The 27,834-nt window shown below is 42.7% G+C and overlaps 1 protein-coding gene and 1 long non-coding RNA gene across 2 annotated transcripts; one reads left to right on the top strand and one right to left on the bottom strand.

The window, feature by feature from the left end:
• The first annotated feature begins 106 nt into the window (after nt 1–106).
• Nucleotides 107–24,091, top strand: RDH10 (retinol dehydrogenase 10). Its single transcript, XM_081919843.1, has 6 exons — nt 107–1,203; nt 3,271–3,503; nt 18,635–18,733; nt 20,224–20,369; nt 20,831–20,962; nt 22,794–24,091. Exons 1-6 carry the CDS (start codon nt 912–914, stop codon nt 22,915–22,917), a joined length of 1,026 nt encoding a protein of 341 aa, XP_081775969.1. The 5' UTR covers nt 107–911; the 3' UTR covers nt 22,918–24,091.
• LOC309374734 lies at nt 1,175–8,534 on the bottom strand. Its single transcript, XR_014170694.1, has 3 exons — nt 5,507–8,534; nt 1,541–1,718; nt 1,175–1,307 (listed from the first exon to the last, which is right to left on the bottom strand). It is a non-coding gene; the product is annotated as an uncharacterized lncRNA (long non-coding RNA).
• Nucleotides 24,092–27,834: the final 3,743 nt, after the last annotated feature.

Raw genomic sequence — 27,834 nt, 5'->3', positions numbered from 1 at the left:
CGTGACGGGAATAGACGGGGGAAGGCCTAGGAATGCAAAGTGGGCGACGAGGAGGCGGGGCCGGGCTGGGAAGCGCGGATGATGGTGGGTTTGGGGGCGGGAGGGTTGGCGGAGGGGGGCCTGGTTTCCTCTCGCCGGGGCTATATAGAGCGCCGAGTGGTGGGAAAATGTTCACTTTCAGGGGCGAGGTGCTGAGCTTGGGCACAGCCGCAAGGCGGAGGGGACAGGTAGGGCTAAGGCGCGAGGAGCGTGAGAGGGGTAGTAGTAGCAGGAGCAGCAGCAGCAACAGCCGCGGCCGCCTCACTGCTCAGCCTTTTCCGCGAGCTGGGAAGGTAGCAGCCGGACGCCCCTTCGCGTGAGTCCTGCGGGGCGTGTTTGTTCTGAGAGCGCGGAGGAAGCGCAGCAGGAGCCTCCGAGGGAAACTTGTTCCGTGCGCTGCTTTAACTTGCCGCTCGCGGTGGTCCCCTCAGGGTAGGAGGGCGCTGAGAGATTTGCCCTCCCTTTAGCGTGCCCGTAGCAAGAAATAGTGGCCACTGCCGCCGTCACCGAAGGCGTCTGAAAGAGCGAAGCCGGAGGCGGCCCTAGAGGTGCCCTTAGGAGGCTTGGCTGGTGCCTAAGCGCAGAGTTCCTGCCTTAAGCGCGGAAGCAGCTTGCGCGCTCCCTTCGCTGTCCGAGGAGGCAGAGAGCGGGCAGTTTCTGCGCTCCTGGCTATGCTCGGGCGCGCTGCCCCTCGCTGAATTGTCGAGGCGCGCGCGCTCTCCCGGCTTCTCCGCGCGGGGGGACTCCGAAGTAGCCTTTTTAGGGCGCTGCGAGCTGCTGCTGCTGCTGTTGCTGCTGCTGCTCAGTCGCCCGCTTCTCCTCCTCTCGCTGCTCCTCCCGGCTGCCCGACTCCCCTCCAAGGAGCCGCCACCATGAACATCGTCCTGGAGTTCTTCGTGGTTACCTTCAAGGTCCTCTGGGCGTTCGTGGTGGCCGCCGCCAAGTGGCTCATGCGCCCCAAGGAGAAGAGCGTGGCGGGGCAGGTGTGCCTCATCACCGGCGCTGGCAGTGGGCTGGGCCGCCTCTTCGCTCTGGAGTTTGCCCGCCGCCGGGCGCGCTTGGTGCTCTGGGACATCAACACGCAGAGCAACGAGGAGACGGCGGGCATGGTGCGGCACATCTACCGGGAGATCGCCGAGGAAGCCGTGGTCGCTGCTCAGAAAGGTAACCGACCGGCGGGAGGAGTGTTGCTGAGGTGGGGACCGGGATGAGCTTGGGAAGCCCCGGGTTCTTAAAAGGCAAACAAGAGAAGCAAGCGCCACTTCCTTCTAGGAAAGAAAAGCAAGGTTTTTTTTCTATCGATACTTAAAACAGCGCTCTCTCGCACGTGGTCTACTCGGGAGTAAGCCCCATTAAGTTCAGTGAGGTTTATTCCCAGGTAAGCGTGTAGGATTGCAGCCTTGGGTGCTTTAAAATAAAGTGCAAGATTCGGAGAGGAGAGGGTATAGGAAAGAGAAAACATTTCAAGAGCAGCGGCAATAGTAGTAGCTGAAACTGTTACCTCCTGGATCGTTGCTCTTGTGCAGAGACCTCCTGCCGAAACCTGGACAAAGTTCTAGATTCACTTTCAGGATCATTCTGTCTTCAGGGGGCAAGGGATGTCTTCTCTTTAACAGAAATATGGTGCAAGAAGGCAGATTGTTGAGTTCTTTGATAAGATGCTTTTCTGGCACACGGATCTGTACATGGTTGACCGGGAAGAGAAAGAGACAACGTACATGTACAGCTTGTAGTGTTCTCCAGACTGACTTTACCTGCCTCTTTATCAAGGGTGGCTAAGTTGCAAACATTCGTAAGTCCTCCTATTGTGTGAAAAAGTGTTGGGTGGGGTATTTTAACGACTTGGTCTTAGGGGAATATTCTCCATTCTTGCCACCCAAGAAGTTTTGGGAGGGATGCAGTGATTTATTTATTTTCTACAGAGACAGAGATTGGCACACTAAAGGCAATGAATGGTATTCAATTAACTTCTCCTTGCTGTAGACTGACTGAAATTAATGGGACTTAACTGAGTCATGTTGGTCCATTTCACTGAGTACTCCAAATACTGCACAACAGTTACCTTGGATTCCAGAAATTCTAGGCAAGACTGAAATTGAGGAACTTTTCTTGCTTTGCTATGCTGGGCTGCAGCGGTTTGCAAATTTTAAATTGAATGTGCAGGTGCTAAAATAGGAATAAAAGCAAATGAGCCCTCACTGACCATTTTCAGAAAACTGTGTAAAGGTCTGACCACCTCATCTGAAATGCACAACCAAGAATCAGAAGAGGGGAGGATTAACCAAATGTTTACTAATAATATTGGAAGCTGCCTTTTGTCCATCTAGCTCAGTTTTATCTATACTACCTGAAAGTGAGACTCCAGGGTTTCAGATGGGGGGGGGGCATTCCCAATCCTACTTGGAGATGCCAGAGATTCAACTTGGGACTTTCTGCATGCAAAACATATGTTCTAACACTGAGTTGCTATGCTCTACCCGACTGTTGCCTATTCCTGGAACAGAAGAAAAGGAAATAATTTATTCCAATGGAATTTAATATGGGCATTAAATGGAGAGCACCAAGTGGAGATAGCAAAGGAGGTCTGGGCGTATTTGGGATAGTCAACCAACTCAAAACAGTAAATCTTGTGGGTGGTGAAATGGGAATACTCTTTGCTGTCTATTGCACAGAAATCCAGGTTGTGGGTTGTATGAGATGCAGTGTGATACACATGGAAAGCAATGGTCTGACATATTTGTGCTGCAACTCTCCAATGGTTTGACTTTACCCCTAGACTCTGTGACCTGGGAGTTAGTCCTATTGAACTCAGTGGAACTGGCTTTTGAGTATACGTTTAGAATTGTAGTGTCACAAATGGCTTCACCAGTTTGTTTCACCATCATCATCATGCTTAATTTAGCTCATGTGCACCATTTGCACAAACCTATTAAATGGAATAGTTGGTTTTTAAAAAAAAAACACCAAAAAAATGAAAGTTTGCAGTCTTGTTCATATTTGAGAATAAGCCCTAAATCTAATGAACTCAGTAAGACTTATTTCTAACTTAATACAACAGTCAAGCTGCGTGTTCCCATAACCTCAAATTTAAAAAACTCCATCTGAAGTGGTTTGTGGATCAAGCTATCCACTTATTTTCTGATATTTAAGCATTGCATGGTACCTGACAATAGTTTTCTTTCTTTCTTTTCTCTCCCCCTACCCCTTGCTTGTCTGGCTTCCTGTAAGTAGCTGGGCATGGTGAAGAAGTGGTACCTCATTACAACTTGCAAGTCCACACATATACTTGTGACGTGAGCAAAAGAGAGAACGTATACACAACTGCCGAGAGAGTTCGCAAAGAAGTTGGTGAAGTCTCAGTCCTTGTTAATAATGCTGGTGTGGTTTCTGGACACCATCTCCTGGAATGTCCCGATGAGCTTATTGAAAGGACCATGATGGTTAACTGCCACGCACACTTCTGGGTAAGTATTTGTTACTACATTTGATATCTAGTCTGTCTGTTCCCTATAAAATGAAATCACAATTTGTTCAGGACAGCATTTGTTTTTGTGTGGCAGCACTGCATAATTTGGGCCTTCTGTTACTTTGCCCATCTTACTAACTGAGCCAGATCCTGAGAAAATTGTGTTCAACTAAAAACAACAATTGGGCAAGTTAGTCTCAACAAACTTTCACCCTGTTGATTTCATTGGGACCTGAATGTGGCTGTTTGGTTCAGAGTCCCTGGTATATAGAGATATCTGCTGGCCTTTTTGCCACACTGATTGAGTCGTTGGTCCACTGAGCCCAATGTTATCGCTTACAAATGGTAGCATCTGCTCAAAGTCCCATGCAGAAGCTTTTCCAACAGCAGAAGTCTTGGTTGTATTACTTTTCATACTAAGCTATGCAGCTTTCCCTTGATTCTTCTGGCTATCTTCTGTGGAACCATCACTAATAGTGTAAAACAGAAGTCTTTGGTAGTCAACGTGGTGCCTTCCAGATGTTGTTTAACTCTTAGCTCCCATCAGCCCCAGCCTGCATGGTCAAAGGTTATGGAAGATGGGAGTTGTAGTCTATGGCAGCTGGACGGTACCACATTAAATAGTATGGTGTAAGATACCCACATAGAGTTTGAGCAAGTGCTGCTTTTGCTACCCGAAGTTCTTTTGTATGCATGTTGGGTTGGAATTAATTCACTGTATTCAATGAGACTTACTCTTAGGTAAGTGCATACAGGATTGCAGCCTAAAGAGTGGGACAATACAGTTATGAAGAAATATTGCAAATTTTTCTCTCCTCTGTTTTCCTGGGAAGACTTGGACCAATGTTTATAAAGAGCGACTTTTTAAAGACTTTGCCTAAATACCAGGCTATATTCAGAAATATTTTCTTGAATTTCCTTCAAAATCCACTGCATAATATCCATTGTCAATTACAGCATTTATACTGTTGAAATACTCTGCAAACTCCATGTTACTGAGAGTTCTAAATATTTGCTATGCCTATCTTGAGATAGGAGAGTAGAAGACTGGTTCATGACCCTTATGTTAAGCAAACCCTTTAGAACCATGCTGCATACTGTTCAGTGAGTAAAGCATGAATTGAAGGAAGATCCAGTTTCATCATATAGTACTTGAACAATTCAGAAGATATTGGTTTAAATGTTTTACAATTAGAATGAGCCTGAGGGATTTTTTCTGCTGAAATGAAATGCAGACACCCAGTTTATACTTGTAAAAACAGGGAACTTTGGTAACTGAGTAAATGCATGCTTGTGGCATAGCTGTAAAAATTTAGAGTTCTTGGAAGTGGTCACTTATGACATCATTGTCATTAAAATATGGGCGGATCCTAGCCTACCCAGCTGCTCTTGCTTCAGGCATCTAATTCAACAATAACGTGCAACATTATTGTGTATTCTAAGGATTCATTTAAAAATCCTAATTTAACAATGGAAACCTAGTAATGCAGTGCTGTTCTATTGAAAAAGTAAGTCCCACTCTCTGTTCAGTGGGGGGAACCAGAAAATGTTTCGCACCCCCTAAGGATTGCAGCCTTAGGTATGTTTTGAAAATCATTTTGATACTTAAGACATTTCAAGCTCTTTTTCCTTTTGAAGCACTGCTCTGGAGCTAACCCTTGTCATGTGGCTTGAACTTGACAGGCCTATTTCAGCTAAACAAGTCAATACCTTGTCATGCAGTGTTGTATAGTTTCAAGTAGCAACCCACAACCCTTTTCTCTGAATGCTTTTTATCAATAAATTATTCTCCGAGGTGGATGCTCAAGCTGTTCTTTTGTTTCCCAGACCTAGGTAACTGAATACATTTGCTAGTTTCCTAAATGTAGAACAATATAAACACAGGAAGAGAATGTTTAAATAATTAATTTCTGCAAATTAAGTAGCAAAAGAAATGGAATAAGTAAAAATTGGGAAGAGCCTTTAGTAGGTACATTGGTGCTTCAAATTCAGTATACATACTTGGTATTTTACACTGGCTTTTACAGTTGGTTGACCTTGGTGAAATTAAATAGTGTCCACTTGCTTCAGATTTCTGGATTCTGCTATAATGAAGAAAAGGCAAAGCTCTTTGAGGCATAATGAGGGAACAGCTGTCAAACACACACACACACACACACACACACACACACAGAGAGAGAGAGAGAGAGAGAGAGAGAGAGAGAGAGAGAGAGAGAGATCTGAATCACCTCCACAAGTGATAAGAAACAAACACTGCTTTTCTTGGGGAATGTGGTTCCAAACAGGATTGTTGTTGATCCAGAGAATAAACACTGTCAGTGCAACCATATCAAGCCTTTTGAACAACAATACTGCTTCACCTTCTATGTATACCAGTATGAATAATCTTTGCTAGAATTCTCTATCAATATCTCTTATAGTGGTGCCAGCATAGTAGGAGATGGTGCAGGATTTCTTATTTGTTGTACTTCCAAGTAACATTAAACCATGGTTTAGTGCTACATACATGATGTCCCCCTCTGGCCGTGTTGTGATGCTTTGTTGAGAATATTATAATAGTAATAATTATCAACTTGACCTGCCTATGGGAAAGTATGAGTGATCTGTTTGAATCTCACTTGGTATGCATCTAAGCTTGCTTACAGACTAATCCTAGGTATGACTACTGAAAAGTAAGTTCCACTTCATTCAATTCCTAGGATACAGTCCTATGCATGCTTTCCTACCTCCTTATGACAGTGTAATCCCAAGGGTATGGGGTATGATAGTTTTTGTGTTGTGTGTTGATCAGGAGATCATCAGCAGGGTAAACACTTATTGAAGTTATTGCCTGTTGTACTAATCTGGGTCTTGCACAGAGGCTGAATTACCCCCTCGATGTTGTGATCAGCCCAGGTATCTCTTTGTACCTAAGGTGTTAGCTAAGTTCATTTCCTCCATTTGAAAGAGAAAATGTTGCCGTGTTCAAGCCATATATTTGCAGGCTTATTTGGAACCCGTAACATGTCCAGATCTTGTTTTGGCTAGCCAACTTCTCAAGAAAGGTGGCAAAGTTTCCTTCATTGAACTAGGTTGGCAGGTGGTGTAGAACCTGCCTTATTTAATATGTAGGCAATTCAACAGACTTTGTATCTATTGTGTGTAGCAATGGGCTATGTCAAATTGCAGCATCTTCTCAAAAAGACAGACATCCCAATAGAAATCCTGCATTAGGTCTATGAAAACCATTGAAAATGAGGGTGCTTGTACAGTCCCCAGGAGTGTAGTCTCCAGGATTGGTGCAGAGTAGACATGACATTCCTTGGCCACAAACCATGCCTAGCAGAAGTGGTGTGTTGTAGACATGCCTGCTCCCTTCCTCTTACTTTTGGTCCTCCTCCTTTCTATGTTCTGTGTTGAATCTTTATCACTGTTAACCATGGCCAATGCCACCTGGATTCCCTCATGCAAGGACATGCAGATTTGTAGCTCTGATTATGATGGCAATCCTAGAAATCCTTAGTCGTTGTTAGTACTGATATGTATACACCAGCCTACACCATGCCTTAGGGCTGGCCCACCCATGAAGGAAGCTGAGGCAACTGCCTCAGGCAGCAGGAGCCATAGGGCAGTAAATCCAAGGAAAGCAGTCCCTCCTCCTCCTCCTGCTGCTGCTATGGTAGCAGCAAAATCTACAGCATACTCCTTGGAGGCCAACTCATCAGCCCTCCACCCCGCATGCCGCATGCCGCATCTACAATGGCTTCTTGGCAAATAGGAGTTGCTGCTGGTCTCCTCCCACCCTTGTTCTTGATGTAGATCTTCACTAGTCCCTTCTTCCCTGGCAAGGGGCGCCATTTTGTGGTTTGCCTCAGGTGCCAAAATGTCTTGGGCCAGCCCTTCTATACCTGAAGCAGAGTGTAGGAGAGAAGGGGCAATTCACATAGGAGAGAAGGCAGTGTGAGAATCGGTGGCACACTCCTGCTTTTTTTAATCTGTTTTATGGAAACACTTAAGCAGCGCTAAAAATAGCTTTGAGATGTCATGTATATATCTACCATATTTGGAGCCTGCACATTGGCTTTTTGCCTCCTCCAGAGCGAACTGAGGTGGTGCCAGGCAGTACAACATGCTTAATGGTACTATGGACTGTTCTGTGTATTTAGAAATACCTTACAATATTTTAGTACTACAGTTTGACTGACTAAATGCAAAGGCTGACAATGGGGGGGCAGTTTCTGTGCAAAAATCTAAATATAGACCAACCGGCTTTTTAGCAGAGGGAGCTTGCTTGTGAGTACACCCTCAATATCTTTTAGACACTTTCATTAGCCAGTGAACTTCAGTAAGATAACTACAGTTACTTTGGAAATTATTCTTGTTAAACCTGGGTTCTCCCTGTGTACTAGGATTGCCATATGTCCTCTTTTTCCAGGACATGTCCTTTTTTCCCCACAGGTAAAATTTCTGTCCTGGCAGATTTTTTGAATTTGCCTAAATGTCCTCATGCTCAGGTATGCTGCCGGCCCCGTGGTGTGCCTCTCCTCACCTACGCCTCTGCATACAACCATAAAAAAGATCCTGCAGGATCAAACCATGAGGCTATCTAGGCCAGCATCTTCCCTCTTGCACCCCCTCCTTCCCGCCCCAGGCACCGGCAAATGTGTCCTCTTTTTCCTCTTCAAATTATAGCAACCCTACTGTGTACTATCTTTCTCTCCCTTAACACACTGCATTTATTTAAATTGTAAGATAGTATGAGCCTGGGACAGGGACGCGGGTGGTGCTGTGGGTTAAACCACCGAGCCTAGGACTTGCCGATCAGAAGGTTGGAGGTTCGAATCCCCACAACAGGGTGAGCTCCTGTTGCTCGGTCCCTGCTCCTGCCAACCTAGCAGTTCAAAAGCACGTCAAAGTGCAAGTAGATAAATAGGTACCGCTCTGGTGGGAAGGTAAACGGCGTTTCCGTGCACTCCTCTGGTTCGCCAGAAGTGGCTTGGTCATGCTGGCCACATGACCCGGAAGCTGTACGCCGGCTCCCTCGGCCAATAAAGCGAGATGAGCGCCATAACCCCAGAGTCGGCCACGACTGGACCTAATGGTCAGGGGTCCCTTTACCTATGAGCCTGGGACAGTTTAAGCTTACCGAAAGATCTACTTATTTGTTTTCTACATAACTTGCATGTTGCTCCCCCCCCCCATCCCTTATCAAATGTATTATTTGATCCTTGGCTTAGCTTCCACTACTGTTTTAGGGCTAAGACTTGGCATACACCAGTTGAAATAGGAAAGAAGGGGCATGAAAAAACACTCTTGCATAAGTTGCACTTGGAAGTATTTTGATAATTCTTGGTAGTTAGGTATGGGTGCCCAATATCCTAGAACCGTGATAGGTTAGCTGGAATGCAAAGAACAGGAGTGGAAATAGAACTTCAAATGTATAACATTTCTACCTCTGAACAGGAAGAGGTTGGTGAGTTTAGCTTCTGTCCTGTGCCTGCCCCGCCCTGTAGCCTGAAGGTCTTGGCTTCTGCTTACTACAAGTTGCTAAATACTTTTCAAAGCAAATGAGGCTCCCCCCCCCCAAACCTGGGTATCTCTTTATTCCTCCATCTAACTGTAATTCAAAATAATTTACACATGCCTATGTACCGTTTTATACCTGTTCAGGTTTCTGGGTCCTCCATCCTTCTGTTTCTGAAATTACTATCCTTCTGGAAAGGAACAAGAGACTTGCTTGAAGGGGGAAATGCAGTGTTGGCTTCTTCATTGAAACAGAAGCCTCACACAAAACTCTACTGGCTTAGAATGAATGTTTAACCAGCTCAGGTTCATTTTCCTAGACCTTGGTTCCCTGGGAATGACACACCCACACACTCTGTTTCCTAACTTCTTTGGCACTCTACTCTTGTCTGTCCGTAGGTTCTAGACAATCCCTTCAGGCCAGAACTGTTTCTTCTGTGCTTACATACTATGTTTCCTTTAAAAAGGAGCAGTGTTTATCCATTTAATTGTTAATAACAGCTTGCCAAATTGTCTCTTGGGATTCATTCATGGATGATTACATACCATCTTCCATGCAGCACTCAAAGATCGGGCCGAAAGGGGGCAGATTTTCAGGTATTATAGGAAAGTAAAAAGGTTGAGCACAGCCACAAACTGTAACCAACAACAAACATTTCTTGTTCTAGGATTTTAAGTGGTGCGCTCTTGCAACATAGAGATGAAGCTATTGCAACACTCAAGTTTGTTTAACTGGGCAGGGTGAAAGTAATGCACCTTTTAAATACCGGATTAGATCAAAAGTATCCCTCAATAGGCAGAGCTGCCCAATTGGCAATATTCCATGATGGAGCTCTTGCTTGACAATACCATTTCCCACTGCAAGTGAAGGAGCCTATGTTTATAGACAGATAAAGATATATGCTTGTCTTTGGCAACATTGCTTTCAGTTCACCTAACATTCAAGCTGTGGGTAAAACCTCAGTGCCTAGGGCTTGCCGATCGCATGGTCGGCGGTTCGAATCCCCGCAGTGGGGTGAGCTCCCGTCTTTCGGTCCCAGCTCCTGCCCACCTAGCAGTTTGAAAGCACCCCTAAGTACAAGTAGATAAATAGGTACCACTTTATAGCAGGAAGGTAAACAACGTTTCCGTGTGCTGCGCTGGTGCTGGCTTGCCAGAGCAGCTTCGTCACGCTGGCTACGTGACCTGGAAGTGTCTCCAGACAGCGCTGGCCCCCGGCCTCTTAAGTGAGATGGGCGCACAACCCTAGAGTCGGACACGGCTGGCCCGTACGGGCAGGAGTACCTTTACCTTTAACATTCAAGCAAGATAAATTATCAGAGTTCAGGGATGCCTTCTAGCAGCCAAAAACACTTGGGGCTGTGAAGCAGGGAGAGTAAGGAAGTGTGGTCTGGGGAGAGTTCTGAGGGCCAGGTAAGAGAGGACTGGAGGGTCGCATTTGGCCTCAGGGACTGAGGGCCCCCACCCTGCAACAAGAGCTTGAGCAGGTTCACACTTTTCATAAAATCATAGTAACATTGGAAGAGACCATGAGGCTCATCTAGCCTAACCAACTGTGATGCAGGAATCTTTTGCCCAACATGGGACACGAATCCATGGCCTTGAGATTAAGAGTCTCCTGCTCTACCCCAATAGAAACCCATTTTTAAAAATGCAACAGCAGCAGCATTTCCAGCTTCGTGCTATAAGGAAAAGTTTCTTCTTAAGAAAAGGCATTTTTTGCATGCAAATTTATTATCTGTTTAAAAATGGGTTTCTACCTATGCAAAAAGGAACTTGCTCAGACCCTTTGGGCTAGTCAGAATCTAACACTGATAATGTGTATGCTGTAAATATTGAGTATTGCTCCCTTCCTTTGTTTCCCATAGTGGCTCATCACCCAGGCTATCACCTCAATGCAGGAAGCTAGCCTGGCTTATATTTTAACACTTGCTAGATCCAGGGGTCAGAAGGGTCTAGGCAAACACACACACACACACACACACACACACACACACCCGACTCATAAGCTTTGTCTCTTATTTGAGAGAGAAGTACATACTGTGACCTGGTTTGCACATAAAACTAAACTTTAAACCATGGCTTAGCATAAATGGATGAATGGGTTCTTGGAGAGGAGATTGTGGTCACTGCAGCTACAGAGTAGTGCAGTTAAATGGATTAAATGGTCCCATTATATCTAGCACTCTTAAGAAAACATGTTTATGTGCAAGTGAGTGACAAAGAATAATGACACATGAGTTGGTGTCGGGGGGGGGGGAACAGTATAGATATTTACATTATTCATTTATTTCATAACCAAATGGAAACGTGGCTCTGGGGCTAATCAAATGAAGTGAGAAATTCTCGCAAGTAGCAGTGGAATGCATTAGTAAGTGGGATTTAAGCTTGTGGTGCTAAGAAACTTCCAACGTATAATGAGCTGTGCAAAACAAAAGGTGACTCCTGTAATGGGGCTTGGCTGTTTAGATTCTATACCTAAAAATAAACTAACCTTTACAGGTTTTTCTTTCTTTGCTGTTCTTTTTTTTTTTAAAGTGTGTGCCAACTGCTTTTGCTTCCTGATAATCCTGAATTAGGGTAGGCTGTGTGCGTCTGTCTTGAATAGACGAAATAGTAGTAAAGCAATGGCTAAACAATTTGGAGCTTGCCACTGACGTTAAATGTAATTGGTTTTATTTTATTCAGAGGCCAGAAATCTTAACACTGGATTGTGTACATAGGCAAGTTCTAAGCCTGCATCATGAAGTTTGCCAGTGTTCAAGACTTATCCGTCTGTCCCTAAGTCCTTGACCCAAATAATAGCATAGACCTAGATAATAGCATTTTCAGGTAATCCTAGCATTTCTCAGAACCTTAACAGGGGGGCCACTGAGTAATCGGTACCTTCCCCGGATATCTTGCCTCTCTCTGCCATTCTCCTCTTCCAGTGCTTCAGTGTAGAACAGGCATAGGCAAACTCAGCCCTCCAGATGTTTTGGGACTACAACTCCCATCATCCCTAGCTAACAGGACCAGTGGTCAGGGATGATGGGAACTGTAGTCTTAAAACAGCTGGAGGGCCGAGTTTCCCTTTGCCTGGTGTAGAAGACTATGTGTTCCAGGCCTCACCTTTGGCTTACATTGGACAAGAGTGAATTCCAACAGCCTGGCCAACAGAGTTGCACCTGAACAGAATACTCCTTGCAGTCCTATGCAAAGCACAGGATGTTTATGACAAGCACATCTATGTGAAAAGGGTTCCCTGGAGATCAGGGCCGGATTTAGGTTTGATGAGGCCCTAAGCTACTGAAGGTAATGGGGCCCTTTATATAGCAGGTGGGGCCCATTACTTATATCATAGGAAGCTACACAACACAAAACACTGTTGCTGTATGTAGGTTTTATTCTATTTGTTTTTGATCTTATATTTTGGAAATGTACATCCAGGTTTTCTCCCCCTTTAAATTTTTTGGGGGCCCCTAAGAGAGTGGGGCCCTAAGCTATAGCTTGTTTAGCTTATATGTAAATCTGGCACTGCTGGAGATGGAAAGTTTTGAAAACCATTGGCGCATGCTATGGAAGTGGCAGCATCTGGCTGGGCTGAAAGAATGTATTGGGCAGTGCTGCAGTCTTCCTATTCTAGCCTTAGCCTAGTTCTTTGGCTAGGGTTTAACATTTCTGTGGCAGACAAATGGCTGTGACAATCAAAACCTGATTTGTTGACTCCTTAAGCCAATATTTGAACAACCCATTCCTACAGGGATAAACTTAGGACATAACCCACTTCTTAGCCTACTCCCTAGAAACTCTGGAGATACCGTCCCAACTTCTGTGGTCTCATTAACAAGACGTGTGTTCCTTTCCCCCTCTCCTCTCTGCCCCACCTCATGTTTCCATAAATACCTTATTGGTGAATGTAGACTGACAGTTGCTGTTAACCTATGCATTTATTACTTTATTTACAGCACATTCTGCAGAAGCCTTCCCTTGGTAGGATATTATGCAAATGCAGGATATTATGTTTTATTATTTTGGGCTATTTACTAATTGTGGTGTTGTATTTCATTACCCTTTAAATAGTGACCAACTAAGTTAGTTCTTGGTATGAGCTTTCGTGTGCATGCACACTTCTTCAGATACCACTTCTTCAGATTAGTGTGCATGCACACGAAAGCTCATACCAAGAACTAACTTAGTTGGTCTTTAAGGTGCTACTGGAAGGAATTTTTTTTGTTTTGACTATGGCAGACCAACACGGCTACCTATCTGTAACTGGAACTATGGAAGGCACCACATTGAGCCGCATGAAATGGAAGTCCATTGGTATCTGAAGAAGTGTGCATGCACACGAAAGCTCATACCAAGAACTAACTTAGTTGGTCTTTAAGGTGCTACTGGAAGGAATTTTTTTTGCTTTAAATAGTGGGTAGTGAAATGGAGGCCTGTGGGCCTGATCTGACCTGCTAAGCCTTCCCTAATGGCCCACTGATCCCCCAACCCAACTTTGCAGCTTTGAAGAGCACCAGCAGGAACGGAACAATCTTCATCTTCATCATAGCGTTGGGCTGAGCACCTCTGCCCACCACCACAGTGAGGATGCTGATCACTCTCCCCTGCTATTCTGATTTGCAGGGAGAGGATACAGTCTTCATGTCCCATGGAACCGGGTGTTGCTCAGCCCAGTGCCTTGTTGGGGATGCAGATTGGCAAGATTTCCCTCCTTTTCCCATTCAAACAGAGAGGGTGATATGAAGGGAAATTGCTTCCGCCACCACCATGACAATGGGGAGGGGCAAATTTTCCTAAGAGAGACAAAGATGGCCACACCCACTTCAATTTTGCCACTTCTACCGCTGGGATATGACCCTTGGTGGGTTGGCCCACAATGAATACAACCTATGGACTGAAAAAGGTTAGACTTCCACAAGTAGGAGGATATCAGTGGGAAAGCCCTTTTAGCTCTTGGTTCAAAACCGAATGTGCTCCTAATATACACAGGAGTAGTTTACACTAATGTTGTCATCTTTGAAGGCTTGGTATTTCAAACAGCTCTTAGCAGTTACTGGGTGATTAAAGTCATGCTTGGAGCAGACCCAATGAAAACAGTGGGCTGACTTGCACCCATTGATTTCAATGGGTCTGCTTTGAATATGTCCAATATTGGATAATTGACTATTGTTATTTATCATGGCAGTTTACAAAGAATGAGGGCAGGACCCTGCCCAAATAAGATTACGCTCTTAAATTCTGACATGGGGAAGACAACATCAAAAAGGAAGCAGAGGCAGGTGTGTGTTCCCTTTGGCATCTCTTTGCATGCACGTCTAGGCCTCATGGTCAGAGAAGATTTTTGAAAGTGGGTAGCGCTATCTGCTGAATACTAAACCTTTATTAGCTCTTAAGGTAGGACTTTGGTGTTCTCAGCAACTCTGTCCCTATTCATATTATCAAATGTGCATAGCTTGCTTTCTTCCAGCGGAGGACAAGTATCCTAGATCCTATAGAGCTCTATACAGGTTAACACATTTTCAGCACATTTTTAAGCAACTGTATTCAAGTTGTCTCAGTGGGGAACAGTTTGGTAAGTCATTTTGAATTCTGCCTATCTGAGAGTAAGAGTAGCTGCCATGTGAAATTGAGGTAATTCCTTGTATGGCTGTCTAACCAGTTAAACCAGTTCTTTCATGATGTCAGGATGGTGCAAAGAAGCTGGTTAACAGGACAGAGCCAAGAGGATATGAAATTTTCATTGTCCCTCCCAACTGCTCCATTAAGTAGATTCCAGTGCTGTTATAGGGCACTACTTTTTAGCATCTAACCTGATGGGTTGGGGGGGGGGGTTTAGTCTGCAACACAATTCTAGTGCTACACACATTTTAGCACTGTTCAAACATTTGCTGTTCCATTCTTGCATTGTACTCTTGTCTGGGTGCTTTTAAAGTAGTTAACAAGCTTTCGTAATTCATATTTCTTGGTATTTTTGAGCCGTAAAATTTTGTCAGCTATTTTAAAATATTGTATGGTATCTTCACATGACTATAAAATAACAAGCAAATAATTCAGCTTCATAAACTTTTCTCCAAAAAGCCAATGGTTTTTATACACAAATTAAAGTTTGAACTTGTGTTTACTGATTGATTGATTGATTGATTGATTGATTGGCTGCTGTGGTAGATGAACTTCCTTTGTTATGGCCTCATAACCATAGGATTATAGACAACTTGGTTTCATTGTTCTTGTTATGATCGTGTCCATAACGTTAAACTTAAAAATAGCAAAAAGTGGTTGCAGAATCACGTCTTGTAATCAGGATAGGAAACTTTCTAAAGGGTAATTTATGACTTCTGACTAATTCACACATTCCCACTAGAATATATCTAAATTGGTTCTGCCCCATATAGCAACTGCCTTTCTCTTCTAAATAAGAGCTAATCAACATGAATCAGAAACAAGTTACATGATTGAGGAGTGGACCACACTATGGAGTCTGCAATTTGAGGAGGTGGAGAAGCAATTCAGGCCCTAGAAGGCAAAGTTTCTTTGCATGTAAAAAACTAGTGTGTCAGAGGAGGGTTCCAGGATTAGCCCTCTCCCTGCTAGTTTTCTAAGTGTAGGGAGTTTCTACCTTGTCCCAAGAGATTATTCAAGCTGAACTGTATAGTATAGTCCAGGAAAAATGGAATCCTGCGATTCTATGGTTATTGGCTTCTATCGGGGACAAAATGTTTGTGCCAGATTTTTTATAACTCTGCAGAGCATTGGGTGTAGAACTTTTGTTGTGGAGATAATGAAGATCCTGGAAAGAATTCAGATGAAACTGAGTTCAGATGTATTGCATTACTCCATGGTGTTATGGTTCAAGGAGCTGGAGGAAGAGGGCTACATGTGAAGCCATTTCTAGCAAAGCTTCATAAAATGAACTTTTGTTTTTATTTTCAGTGTACTAAAAGTACCATACAGAGAGCAACTTTAATCGAGGTAGTTCTGAGTGGGTTTGTGGTATGGGAATTGGATCCAGACTTCACGAGTGCAGAACTTGAGTCACAGGATGTTCCTACCAGAGGGATGATTTTTCAAGATTTCTCTTCCCTGCTGCAGCACTCTGTACTTCCCCAAAATCTGCTCTGGACTGTTGGAGGTCCCTCTGGAATAGTGCAGCAAGGGAGCAAGGAACTGGCAAAAATCACTTCTTGTTCCCTTCGTCAAGGGAGAGCTTCTACTGGAACTCATTATTTTCTAAGGAGGGGAGAACAAGTCTGGGTCTCACCCTTCTGTGTGAGAAACGTTTCTTCAGTAAATGAAGCCAAAAGAGCCTTATGATAGCAATCTGAGAACCAAAATGAAGCTAGGCAACCAATGGAGATTAACTGATTTAAATTTTGAATTGGGAACAATGACACCATGTCATTATATTACAACAAACTTTCTCCCATGAATAGTATCTCTTTCCCCCCCTAATGAAGCAAAGGAAAGCATGAGATACAGAGTGGGAAACAGGAGACTTGAAAGTAAGTACAACTTACTAGCCCCAACAACCCCTATCCATCATGCCAACTTTTGCTCTCACATTTCCCTTCTGCTCAAGATAGTTTTTTACTTCCTACTCCTGAACAATTATGTTTGTTTAAAACTGCCACATCTGCAGAACTGTGTTGTACCAAAGACCATGATGTCCTAGAATAAACTGTTCCCTCACATGGCAATAAATGAAGCCATAGTCCAGTCTTCATTGATACCGAAGATGTTTGCAGATGCTTCAAGAGGAGGAAGAAGCTCAAAACATGATGGTTGATCATGGGTCTGGGCACACAGAACTGTGTGTGGGACTTGGTGGAGTCCAACAATTGGCACACCCTGAGAACTGAGTGTTTATATTAAGTTTTCTGCAATTGTAGCTGCAGAGATATGTTTGAAAACATGCAAGCTCTCTTCTGTAAAAGGCTCAGCGCTGGAGACTGTTAGTCCTACAAGATACAATATCAGCCCTTTCCTTGGTCCTCCAGTCATTTTCCATCACTTGCCCTGCTTGCAAGTGTGGTAGATGGTGAAATTATTTGGTGGCAGCTTCTCCAACAAGCAGGGAGAGGAACAACACAGGAATAGCAGTGCAATTCCTAATGATCTCTCTTCCTCATAACTACAGGTTTAAAATGTACATTATTGGAAAAAAACCCAGCATGCACTATATTATGCTTACATAGTACGACTTCCCAGCATAATTTTTGACCCAGATTTTTGGTAGCACTTGGTGCCTTGCAACAAAACTTACAAGGCTCATCTTTTGAACTCCTTGAAAGGATGATGACGGGGGGGGGGGGGCCTCAAGCAAACTAGGTTAGTTCTGTAGTGTAGCAAATCCTTCATTAAGAACCGAGGCAAGAAACTGAGAATGGGAGAACCTGTTAATCTTCTGTCATCCACTAGCTGCCCATTGAAAACACATGTTTGTGTGGTGTTCAGAGGTTTGAGTTAGTCATTTAACACCTGCGAACAGAAATGCCTCACCAAGAACATGTGAACATTCTTACAGCAAAACTGTTTTGATGTCTCTGATTGGAAAAAGCAGAGACGCCATAAGAATGGAATTAGATTGAGTCAGCAGCAGTCTTTTTCTAGCTGAAATTGTTTAGGCTGTCAGTTACCTAGTGAACAAATGCAGCGAGTGGTTTAAGTTCAAGAAAATTCCCTACCTTTTTAGCTTTCAGTATTTCAAAATAATTGTGTTTGTTTAGATTAGGAAGCCACTTAACTTTAAAAGCCGCTAGTATTGGTTTGGATGGGGGGGGGGGCTTCCTTAATAGTACAGAACTAGTGGTGTAGCAATTTAAAAATGAGCCCTGTTTCTGGCTTACAGATGCAGTCAATTTGGCAGAAATGCGATTCTAGCACAGAGTCACTTCCTGCAACTGCATGGCAGCTGCAAAGCAACTGCTGTAAAGTAATTATAGATGGCTTAATCTTTCAAATATATTTCTGCAGGTGGAATCTCAGCAAAGTCCATGGAGGAATATGCAGGTGTCATGAGATGAGATTATACATGGAGCTTTGTGGAGACTTCATCTGTTGTTATGTTGGCCTCTTAGAATGCCTGTTACAATGTGAAAAACAAGTCAGCCATACATTAGTCTGAGCAGTGTCGATATAGTGTTGCAGATTTCTAAGTACAATAAGATACATATTTTTAAACACACATTCCTCCCTTATAATAGGAGCTTTTTGCCAGAATTGTGCAGTGTAAAAATTAAAGAGTAGGGGAGGGAAACTAGGAGGAAAAACAGATTAAAATCTCCACTCACCCATGAAGCTTTCTGGGGTGACCTTGTGCCAGTCTCATGGGGATGTTTGAGGCTAAAATGGGATGGACAGAGAGACAACCTTGTGTGTTATGACTACTTTTGCAAACTTGCTGTCTCTTAGACAAGTTAGTCTGACCACTTGACTTTGGGAGAAAGGTAAGTATATCTGGCCTAATGGGAACTCTGGGCATAATTGTAATCAAACTTAGGGTGCTACATTTTCTCTGTAAGAATTATCTCAGGGGACCATTCACTCAATTGCCTGCAGTCTTGTATTTTGGCTGATGCAGAATTAGGCCAATGAATGGTAGGCACTTACGTAACAAACTCGTGTGCTCTTGCTTTGTAGACCACTAAAGCATTCCTTCCCAAAATGCTGGAATTGAATCATGGACACATTGTGACTGTTGCAAGTTCCCTTGGCCTGTTTAGTACCGCCGGAGTGGAGGTTTGTTAAGATTACTGTACTTTAAAACTGATCTTGCATGTCTAAATGCTTCATGTTGTTGTTGAACCTGCTGGCGTATAAATTAACTCAGACCTCTGGAAAGCTCACAGCTCTAACGTCTGTTGAAAATTCAAGGTTCAACTTGAATTCAGTTGAGTAACCATCAGTTTTGGTTTTTTACTTTCTAGAAATGACTTCCTCAAAAGTGTTAGTGCAGAGAATAAGAATGAGCAACACTTGTTGAAATACCAGCAGTATGGTATTTAATAGTCGTCATCCCCACACGCCATACAGCACTATATTACATGTACCAAAAATTACCATTGTAGATATAGTGAAGGTTAGATCAGGGTTGGAGAACCTGTGGCCATCCAGATGGTGTTGGGCTCCAGCTTCCATCCGTTCCAGCCAGCATGGCCAATGGTCAGTGATGGTGGGAGCCAGACTACAACACCAGTTGGTGGGCCACACGTTCCCCATCCCTAGTCTAGATGTTGCAAGGCAGCATTCCTGCTTCAGACACTTCAAAATTAAAATACGGCACCAGTGACATGACAGATTTCAAAATGATAGTTGTGTGATCGAAATGGAATAAGGTACCTCCTGTCTGCTCTCTTTCCTATCCTCACACTAAGTACTTCTGGAGCACTCTGCCCCATGCTGTCTTGTCATCATAAGTGCTGGTGACTTGATGAAAACAAAGTGTTTACTGGTCACTCCTCTACATACAGTGTTTATGTACTTAAATATCAATGGTGGTCTTTAGTTCTGATTTAAAAAGGCAGAATTGTGACCAACTGTGGTGGATTTTTTCTCTTTCACACTCCCAACAATAATTCCATTAATCAACACTGGTTGTCTAATTTAGCCATTGTGCTGCAACAGGTTGTAAAGAGCAGAACTTCTTAGTGAACAAGCAAGCAAGCAAGGAAGTCAGAAAAGGGTATAGAAATGCTAAAGGAGAAGCGGTTTAGACTTCATATCCCTGGCTGGCAAATAAACAACGGCAGATTACCAGACTAAGCCACCCACACCTTCAGGTGGTCCACAAGCAAGATTGTCTCCCAGTTACTTTTCCCATAGTGTGTTTCCTTCTCCCTTGATAACCCAAGTCATGAGGTTTCAGAATGAAAGAGAATATGCACTTCCATATTGATGGGGCATTTCTTCTTGTATTACGACTTGAAGCTGACAACTGACTTCACAATACATTCTTGCCCCTCATTACACTGCTACATAAAGCTAATAATACAGATGAGAAGAAATTATTTCAGTTAGTTCTATCACCGCTTAGAAGACTTTGATTAAGTCAGGAGTGCTGTGATGGTGTTTTCTGCTTTGCAGGGGGTTGGACTTGATGGCCCTTGTGGTCTATTCCAACTCTATGATTCTAAGTGATATGATTCAATAGGAACATGAACGGTGCTTTCAAATCTGTTCACTTTATTTTTGCTATATTTACACACTTGCTTCTTCCATTACCAATCTAGGATTATTGTGCCAGTAAATTTGGAGCAGTGGGTTTTCACGAATCTTTGAGCCATGAACTGAAGGCAGCTGAAAAAGATGGCATTAAAACAACATTGGTCTGTCCTTACCTTGTAGACACAGGAATGTTCAGAGGCTGCAGAATTAGGTAAGCAAAACTAGCTTGTTTTTTCTCATCTCCAGTAACTGTGAAAAAGATAATAGCTATATCAAATGCCACAAAAATGACATTTATGTTTTGCAATGTAGATCTTTTATTGCACTGGACCCAAAACATATGATCTCTATAACTTTGTTCACGTAACGGGGAAACAGAAATATTATTTGAAGCCAAGCTGCATTTTAGCTTTCACTTTTTGATGTGTCATAAACGCCTCTTATATCTCGTAAATGTACAGACTTGTTTAAACTAGATCAGACTTTAATTTAGAAATGCTTCAAATGGCATAATCTGACCCAAATTAAACCATTGACTCTCATATTAAAATCAATGGGATTTAAGCTTATATTTAAACCATTCCCTTTGAAGTAAAAAGTGGATTTAATTCTGGCTGAATCTTCTCTCTGTGTGTATATTTCTAAAATGAGGCTTTCGTTTTTCTTTTTCAGAAAAGAAATTGAGCCTTTCCTTCCACCACTGAAGCCAGATTACTGTGTAAAACAAGCAATGAGAGCTATACTTACAGACCAACCTATGATTTGCACACCTCGCCTGATGTATATGGTCACCTTCATGAAAAGGTGACTATCTTGGAATCTTGGGTAGCAGTTAATGTATAACTTTTAACAGACCAATGGGTATCCATTATATTGGAGTGCTGTGCATCTTGGACTTCCTCTTACTAGTCTCATCCCTGGAAGACTTCTTGTCAGAGAGTCTGATAGCATAAATCAGGCATAGGCAAACTCGGCCCTCCAGATGTTTCGGGACTACAACTCCCATCATCCCTAGCTAATCTGACCCAGTGGTCAGGGATGATGGGAACTGTATTCTCAAAACATCTGGAGGGCCGAGTTTGCCTATGCCTGTCATAAATAGACAGCTAGTTCTGCAGGAACTTGTGTTGGTGGAAAAACTTCTCAAGTGTACAATAATATACTTAAAATGTTTGATTGAATAATGCATACAAGTCAAGCTGTGTGGCAAGAGGAAAACAGTGTTTTTGATAACTACACTGAAAGTGAAATAGTTTTGGATCACAAATACAGTAATCTTTCTCTGAATTAATAAAACAAACCATTCCTGAGGATTTGTCTAGAAAGGTGCCTTTGGTGCCCTTTATGTCAGAATTCTCTCTCTGTTCATGGCACAGCACTAGAAAAGGTAAAAAGTTCATGGGCTGTGGTAGGGAGAGAGAGAGAGAGAGAGAGAGAGAGAGAGAGAGAGAGAGAGAGAGAGATGTTAAGGCACTTAACTAACGCTTGGACCTTGTGGTGTTTGAAATGTTATAGTTTGCAGAAGTGCAGAAAAACTACACCACACTAGGCCCACCTGGCACTCATATTTAATAAAGGATTCCTTCCCAAACAAACCCCCCTTCCGTCCAGCTGCTAAGTCTCCATATTGTGGAATCCACAGGTGGGAATGGGGGTAGTGGAGGCATCCTGGCCTCCTTAATTTGGATCATAAGCGGGGGAGCTAATCAGCACTACGTTATCTGCTCTTTCATTGTAGCTTCAGTTCTGGAGAACTCCTCCCCCCTCTGTTTGCCTTCTGATGATACACACAAATTCAACTTAATTGGCACAAGCTCCTGCTTGCACAGTGAAGCTAATGGAGGCAGCAGCAGCTATGCCCATTTCTTCAGTAGGCAACTTTGACAAATAATTACATTGCCAAATATCCTGGATCTGAAGAAGTTCTTGCTTTTCAGTTGAATTCAAATTTCTAGGGTTTTTAAAACTGAAAACTGGCATCAACAAAGGCATGCAAACAAAACAAAGGCATGCAAAACACAACTGGAAGTGTTAGTATTGATTCATCTAATCTCTGAAAGGTTTCTACATAGTGCCCCAGCAAGTATATAGCAAAAACTAGTCCAATGTCAAAATCTTCCTTCAGTTAAACATCAGTGTGGCACTCCAATTTCTGATGGGGGAGAGGGCTACCCTGAAATTTCTGTGTTTTGGGGCAAGCAATATCTGTATATAAACGTCTAATAGCTATCTGGCATTTTAAACATTTGTCATACACAGTCATATATTTAAAGTAATCAATGATTGTTATTGCGTCAAGGCTTTGTTTACTCATACAAAAGATTATTTCAAAAGGGACTAAGCTGAAAATAGCACATCGTCTTTTGTCTGTTTTTCTTACTTTCAATGAGAGGTCAGTAACTGCAGACAGTATTTTTAGCTTTCTGGCATTTATCTATGTCTAAATAAATAAAGGCATCATATGTAAATATTGATACTTATTTTTGTTTTTTTATATTGTATTTTTATGTTGTGAGCCACCCTGAGATCTACAGATGAAGGGCGGTATACATATTTAATAAATAATAATAGCAATTCTTCACCAATTGTCATCTAAAGTGTTTTATAACATTTCTTATTTTCTTCCCCCTCTCAGCATCCTGCCTTTTGAAGCAGTTGTGTGTATGTACCGGTTTTTGGGAGCAGACAAGTGCATGTACCCTTTCATTGCTCAACGAAAACAGGCAACAAATAACAATGAAGCAAAAAATGGAATTTAACGTTTTACAAAGGACTGGTGTTTGTAGCTGAATTATGTTCAAAACTAAATGACTGAATTGTGAAGTGCACTTGCAGTTAGCAGATGCAATAGTTAACATTTTACTGTGGTATTCTCTTGGATCCTATACCTGTATAGTGAACAGAAAATCAATGTTTTTACATACTGTATATAAAGTAATAGAATTCTTGGAAACTGTGATGGGCAAAGTGAATTTATAAAATGTAGTGGTCACCCTTGTCCCTTTTGAAACTTCACTAAATGTACATTAACATTCTACTCTTTTGTAAACAAACTGTGTAAGATTGCTCCTAAGATGGTCATTCAACCAGAAGATGCAATTGTTTCAGCACCTATTATATTTTCTTGTATTTTCTGTGGGCAAACATTTTAAAACAAATGTGGTGAAATAGTGGGGCAGTGTTTCACGGGTTCACCCAGGCTACGTAGAACAGATAAATTTCAGTGAAATTCTGCTGTGTAACACCTACATCCATTGAACACTAAATCTTTCCTAACTCAACTGCATTTTATGAAGTTTTTGGAATGAAGTAATGCAGGACTTTTTCATTCCATTACTGAGAGAGACTCCCCTCTTTTCCCCTCTTTTCCCCACCCCAAATCTTTTTAAAGTTGGTAGCTTCTTAAAGCTAATTTGTGTTTTGAGGTGGCAATGGCATATCTAAATTATGGCCAAATATCATGGCAAAACCCTTTCTGCTCCCCTCATTGCTCTCATATGTAAATATTACTTTACCCACACTCTTGTCTAAAGTTCAAAAGCAATCAAGCAAGGTGGATAAAAAAAGTAAGTCTTCATTCTTATGCCAGCTAATTTGCAAAGATATGGTTAATGCTGGATGCAACTTGACTGTTTTAAGGATGGAAAGGGTGTGTAAATGTCTCTTCACGAACATTTTTAAAAAGTGTTCACGTTGTAGAAGCAGTTGGGTTTTTTGTTTGTAAAAAAACACAATTTTGTGCCTTGAATCTGAGCATCTGTATTAGTGGAATATTGTAACGGTGAACTTCTACCTCTATATCTAAATGTATACCATCCGCTTGTAAATTTACTATAAAACGAATCCTGTGGTGACTTTTTTTTTTAGAATGTCATGTTAAATAGTGACCAACTTTTGTGGTTATTAAAGTGAGCCACTTTGTTCTTTAAGCAACTCTTTGTATGTGTTTTAAACGGTGACAAGGTTCTGGGTTGGGTTGGAGAGAGCCTAGGAAACCACTAGCAAAGAGTGACATGGCTGGCTGCTGTTGCGCTCAGAGCTAGAAATTACTAGCTGCAGTACACAGGAACTATATTCCTCACAACAGCATCTAACTAGGAACCAGACTGTTAGGGGAGAGAGAGAATGTTTGGTAGGAGATATTGGGGGCTGTGGGAGGAAGTCAATTTCGGAGAGTTATTTGACACGGAAGCTTTGTAGATTCTTGGTAGCATCTGGGGGGTGGGTTAAACAGAAGGCATTTGTGTGATCATGTTACATATTTCAAGGTCATACGCTCAATGAACTGTGGACCACTGCTTGTCATCTGCAAGTCCTCAGGGTGGACACTTTAAGGTTTCCGCTGAGTACGGAAACTTGTAAGGAGACTATGCCTGTTGAACGTTCAATCCCAGTTTGAAAGGGGAAATTGCCAGTGCAAAGCGACTGAATGCTGCTGAAGTCTTTCTCCTGCTCCTAGCAAGTGCTCCAACAGATATGGTATGTGATTGAAATAAAAATGATAGAGGTGATGAAATTGGACGAACTATCAAGCTCAAACACCCAGGAAAATCTGTTGAGGGAATTTTCAAAGCAATGTGGATGACACCAGGACTCGGTCCTACCTGATCCCTTTGTGACAGCAACAGCAGCAGTTCCTTAACAGCTTCCTCCAACTTGGTGCCCTTTGGGTCACATCTGCCCCAGGCAGCATGCCTAATGTTCAGAGATGATCAGAATTAAAGTCCAAAATATCTAGAGGGTACCAGGTTGAATAAAAGTGGCTAAGATTAAGGGTTGCGGTCTCATCCAAGGCACTGTCTCTGTAATGCAAGTGATGTAATGGGTTCCTAATTCCAGGCAGGTCATATGGAGGTAGCTAGGACAAGCTGGCTTTGTGGCAGGTGGAGAGTATCTCACTGACTGCCCAGTGTTTGCTTACCAGAGCCACATTCACTGCAATGTCTCCTTCTCCCAGGCTATATAGTCAACAGGTGAATTGAGCTCTGAAAGACACATAAGACTCCACCCCCCCCTTTCATTGCTCTCCCTGCCACCAATGATAGCAATAGCAATGATGGGGTTTGTGTGCTGGACTACCAAGGAATAACAGCCCTCTTGCCATGCGTGATCATTCTGCTTGCCTGCCTGCCTGCTCAATCAGACAACTCGCTTGGGGCTTCCCAGACTTCCCTTGCCTTTTTAAATTGGCTACACCTGCATGCTCAGTCATCAGAGTGATGATGGGTGAATGCAAATACAGTAGAGAGAGATAATAGTTTTGTACTGCAACTGCACAGCGGCTACAGACACCGTGCAACTGCATTGCACACTATCTTCACTGTTGCAATTTATGCACTGGCTCAGTGATAAACCCAACTTCCCCCATGGCAAAATATGATACTGTGTCGTCCCTGCCCAATGCTACCTGGAGAAAACACCTTGCTCTCCTGCACCAAATGTTCAGCAACTGAACACTGGTTGTGACATCCTGTTGTCTGAAAATACAGTTGTTAGCAGTAAAGATACGGAAGGGCAAGAATGCTTACCGTAAATAGTAACGGGTAGAGATGTAGGGTAGGCAGTCCCAGGTATAATTTGTACAGCTGCACCTGAGGGAAGTCTGTAGCTCAGTGGTTGGGCACATTCTCTGCATGCAAAAGATGCCAGGTTCAATTCCTGGCATCTTCAAGTTCGGCTAGAAAATGAGCTTGTCTGAAGCTTTGGGGAATCACTGCCAGGAACAATACAGTACTATATGGTCCACTGTCCTGGCTCATTGTAAGGAAAGGGGTTGTTTTTTTTCAGCCCAAGGGCTGCCTTGCCTTCTACACAACCTTCTGGGAACCGCATGCCTGTGGTGGGTGGTCCAGAAGCAAAAGTGGGTACAGCAACAAAGGTTAATTTACTCACACATCCCTCTCTATTCTCCATCCAGGCAAGGAAGAAGTATGAGCATTCAAGAATACATCCCAGCATAGGAAAAGCATTCAAGGAGGGTGCCAAGCAGGGCCAGCTAGGTAGGGGAGCAGCTGGGGGCGAGGGTCCGCAGTCGAGGGTGACGTTCTTATATTAGTTAGTTGGTTGCAATATCCTGTGACTTTACTAAACGCACCACTAAGCGTGATTACTCCAAAGCAAGTCCCACTTCTCTAGTTCTTCCCATTAGAGAAGCAATTTATATATAATTGTGGTCATAATAACTCTGCTTCTCAGTTGAACAGTGTTTCATAGACAGTGGAAATAGGTCAGTAAATGCCAACTATGTATATAATTTAATATACGAAAAACCCCATATGTTTAGGTGATGTATGCTCCTGGTAACAGTTCAGCCACTCCAGTTTTACTTGCTACTAAAGATGCATCAGCTAACTTGTGAGTTTGCAGGTATGCATCGGGCACTTCTCTGAAATCATAGAGAAGAGACCAGAAGCAGCTGCACTCTAAAGCAGGCCTATCCATTTCTCTATGACCCTTTTGAAAACCAGATATGGGAAGAGGGTCTGAAAAAAGATTAGCACATGCCATTAATAGATGAATAAAAGAAACAGCCAAATGTCTTTGGCACCTTTGAGTGATGCATACCACAATATAAAATGGTGGCCATACGCTACAGCTGTCACAGTTATACTTGAATAGTCCAAATTCATGGGGTTAATCTGTCTGAAAACACCTGTAAACCAATTTAATTACTTCCTCAAGGTCCTTGATGAGGTGCAGCTCAAGGCAGAGAAGTAAAAAACTAAACCCATGTGGCATTTAAACTGAAGAAACTGAGATGCCCAAATGCACTGAATTCAGATCTGAAGTTGAAGTATTTAGTTGTGTCTATACTAAAATGCAGCATAAACACAGTATCATTACCACAAATTGGTATAATTCCAGTTGTGATGATGAAGTAACAATGGGACTATTTGAATCACCGCATCTTCTCCTGGTGAGTCATCCTTAGTGTTTGTAGAAATTTTTTCTTAGTGCAAGAAGAGTAGCAGCTATGTCACAAAAGGTTCAAGTCCAGATGGAGTGAAAGAGAGTTTCAAAATGTATGAGTAGTCTTATACCTCAGAATTAGACAGACATAAATTAAGATGTTAATGGCTAACGGTGCAATCCTGTATGTGTCTTCTCAGAAATAAGTCCCCTTTGAGCTAAATTTGGCTTACTCCCAGATGACTGGGTATAAGATAGCAACCTTAATCAATGGTCTTCACTAGCCATTTTTTAAAAAATAGTCCTTCGTTAATAGATATACCAGCAGTAAATAACTCTGGGACATAGAGCCAGTGTTTTGTAGTGGTTAGAGTGTTGGATTAGGACCTGGAAGACCAGGGATAAAATCCCCACTCATCCATGAGGCTCACTAGGTGACTTTTGACCATTCACCATCTCTCCGCCTAACCTACCTCACAGAACTCTTGTAAGGATAAAATGGGATTGGAAGATTAATCTGAGCACCTAAGATGAATGGAGGGATGGGAAGAAGAAGAAGAAGAAGAAGAAGAAGAAGAAGAAGAAGAAGAAGAAGAAGAAGAAGAAGAAGAAGAAGAAGAAGAAGAAGAAGAAGAAGAAGAAATTTGAACTTTGCAGATTAATGAAGTTGCTAAAAATATGGAAAGGCTATAAGCTGTACTGTAGCCAGCAATACTATTTTGAATTTAAAGTGTACTGTAATTACTTATTACTGGTGCAACACTGAT

This window comes from Podarcis melisellensis (genome assembly GCF_964234715.1).
Source record: "Podarcis melisellensis genome assembly, chromosome: 7".
Classification (NCBI taxonomy): Eukaryota; Metazoa; Chordata; class Lepidosauria; order Squamata; family Lacertidae; genus Podarcis; species Podarcis melisellensis.
Note: the sequence above shows the minus strand (reverse complement) of the source record. Positions and strands in the feature narration are given on the sequence as shown.

Excerpts from the sequence above, each read along its gene's own strand:
- RDH10 (XM_081919843.1), top strand. The coding sequence starts at position 912 with ATGAACATCGTCCTGGAGTTCTTCGTGGTTACCTTCAAGGTCCTCTGG. Across the intron at positions 1,204-3,270 it reads CGTGGTCGCTGCTCAGAAAG|CTGGGCATGGTGAAGAAGTG; the intron begins GTAACCGACCGG and ends TCCTGTAAGTAG. Across the intron at positions 3,504-18,634 it reads ACTGCCACGCACACTTCTGG|ACCACTAAAGCATTCCTTCC; the intron begins GTAAGTATTTGT and ends CTTGCTTTGTAG.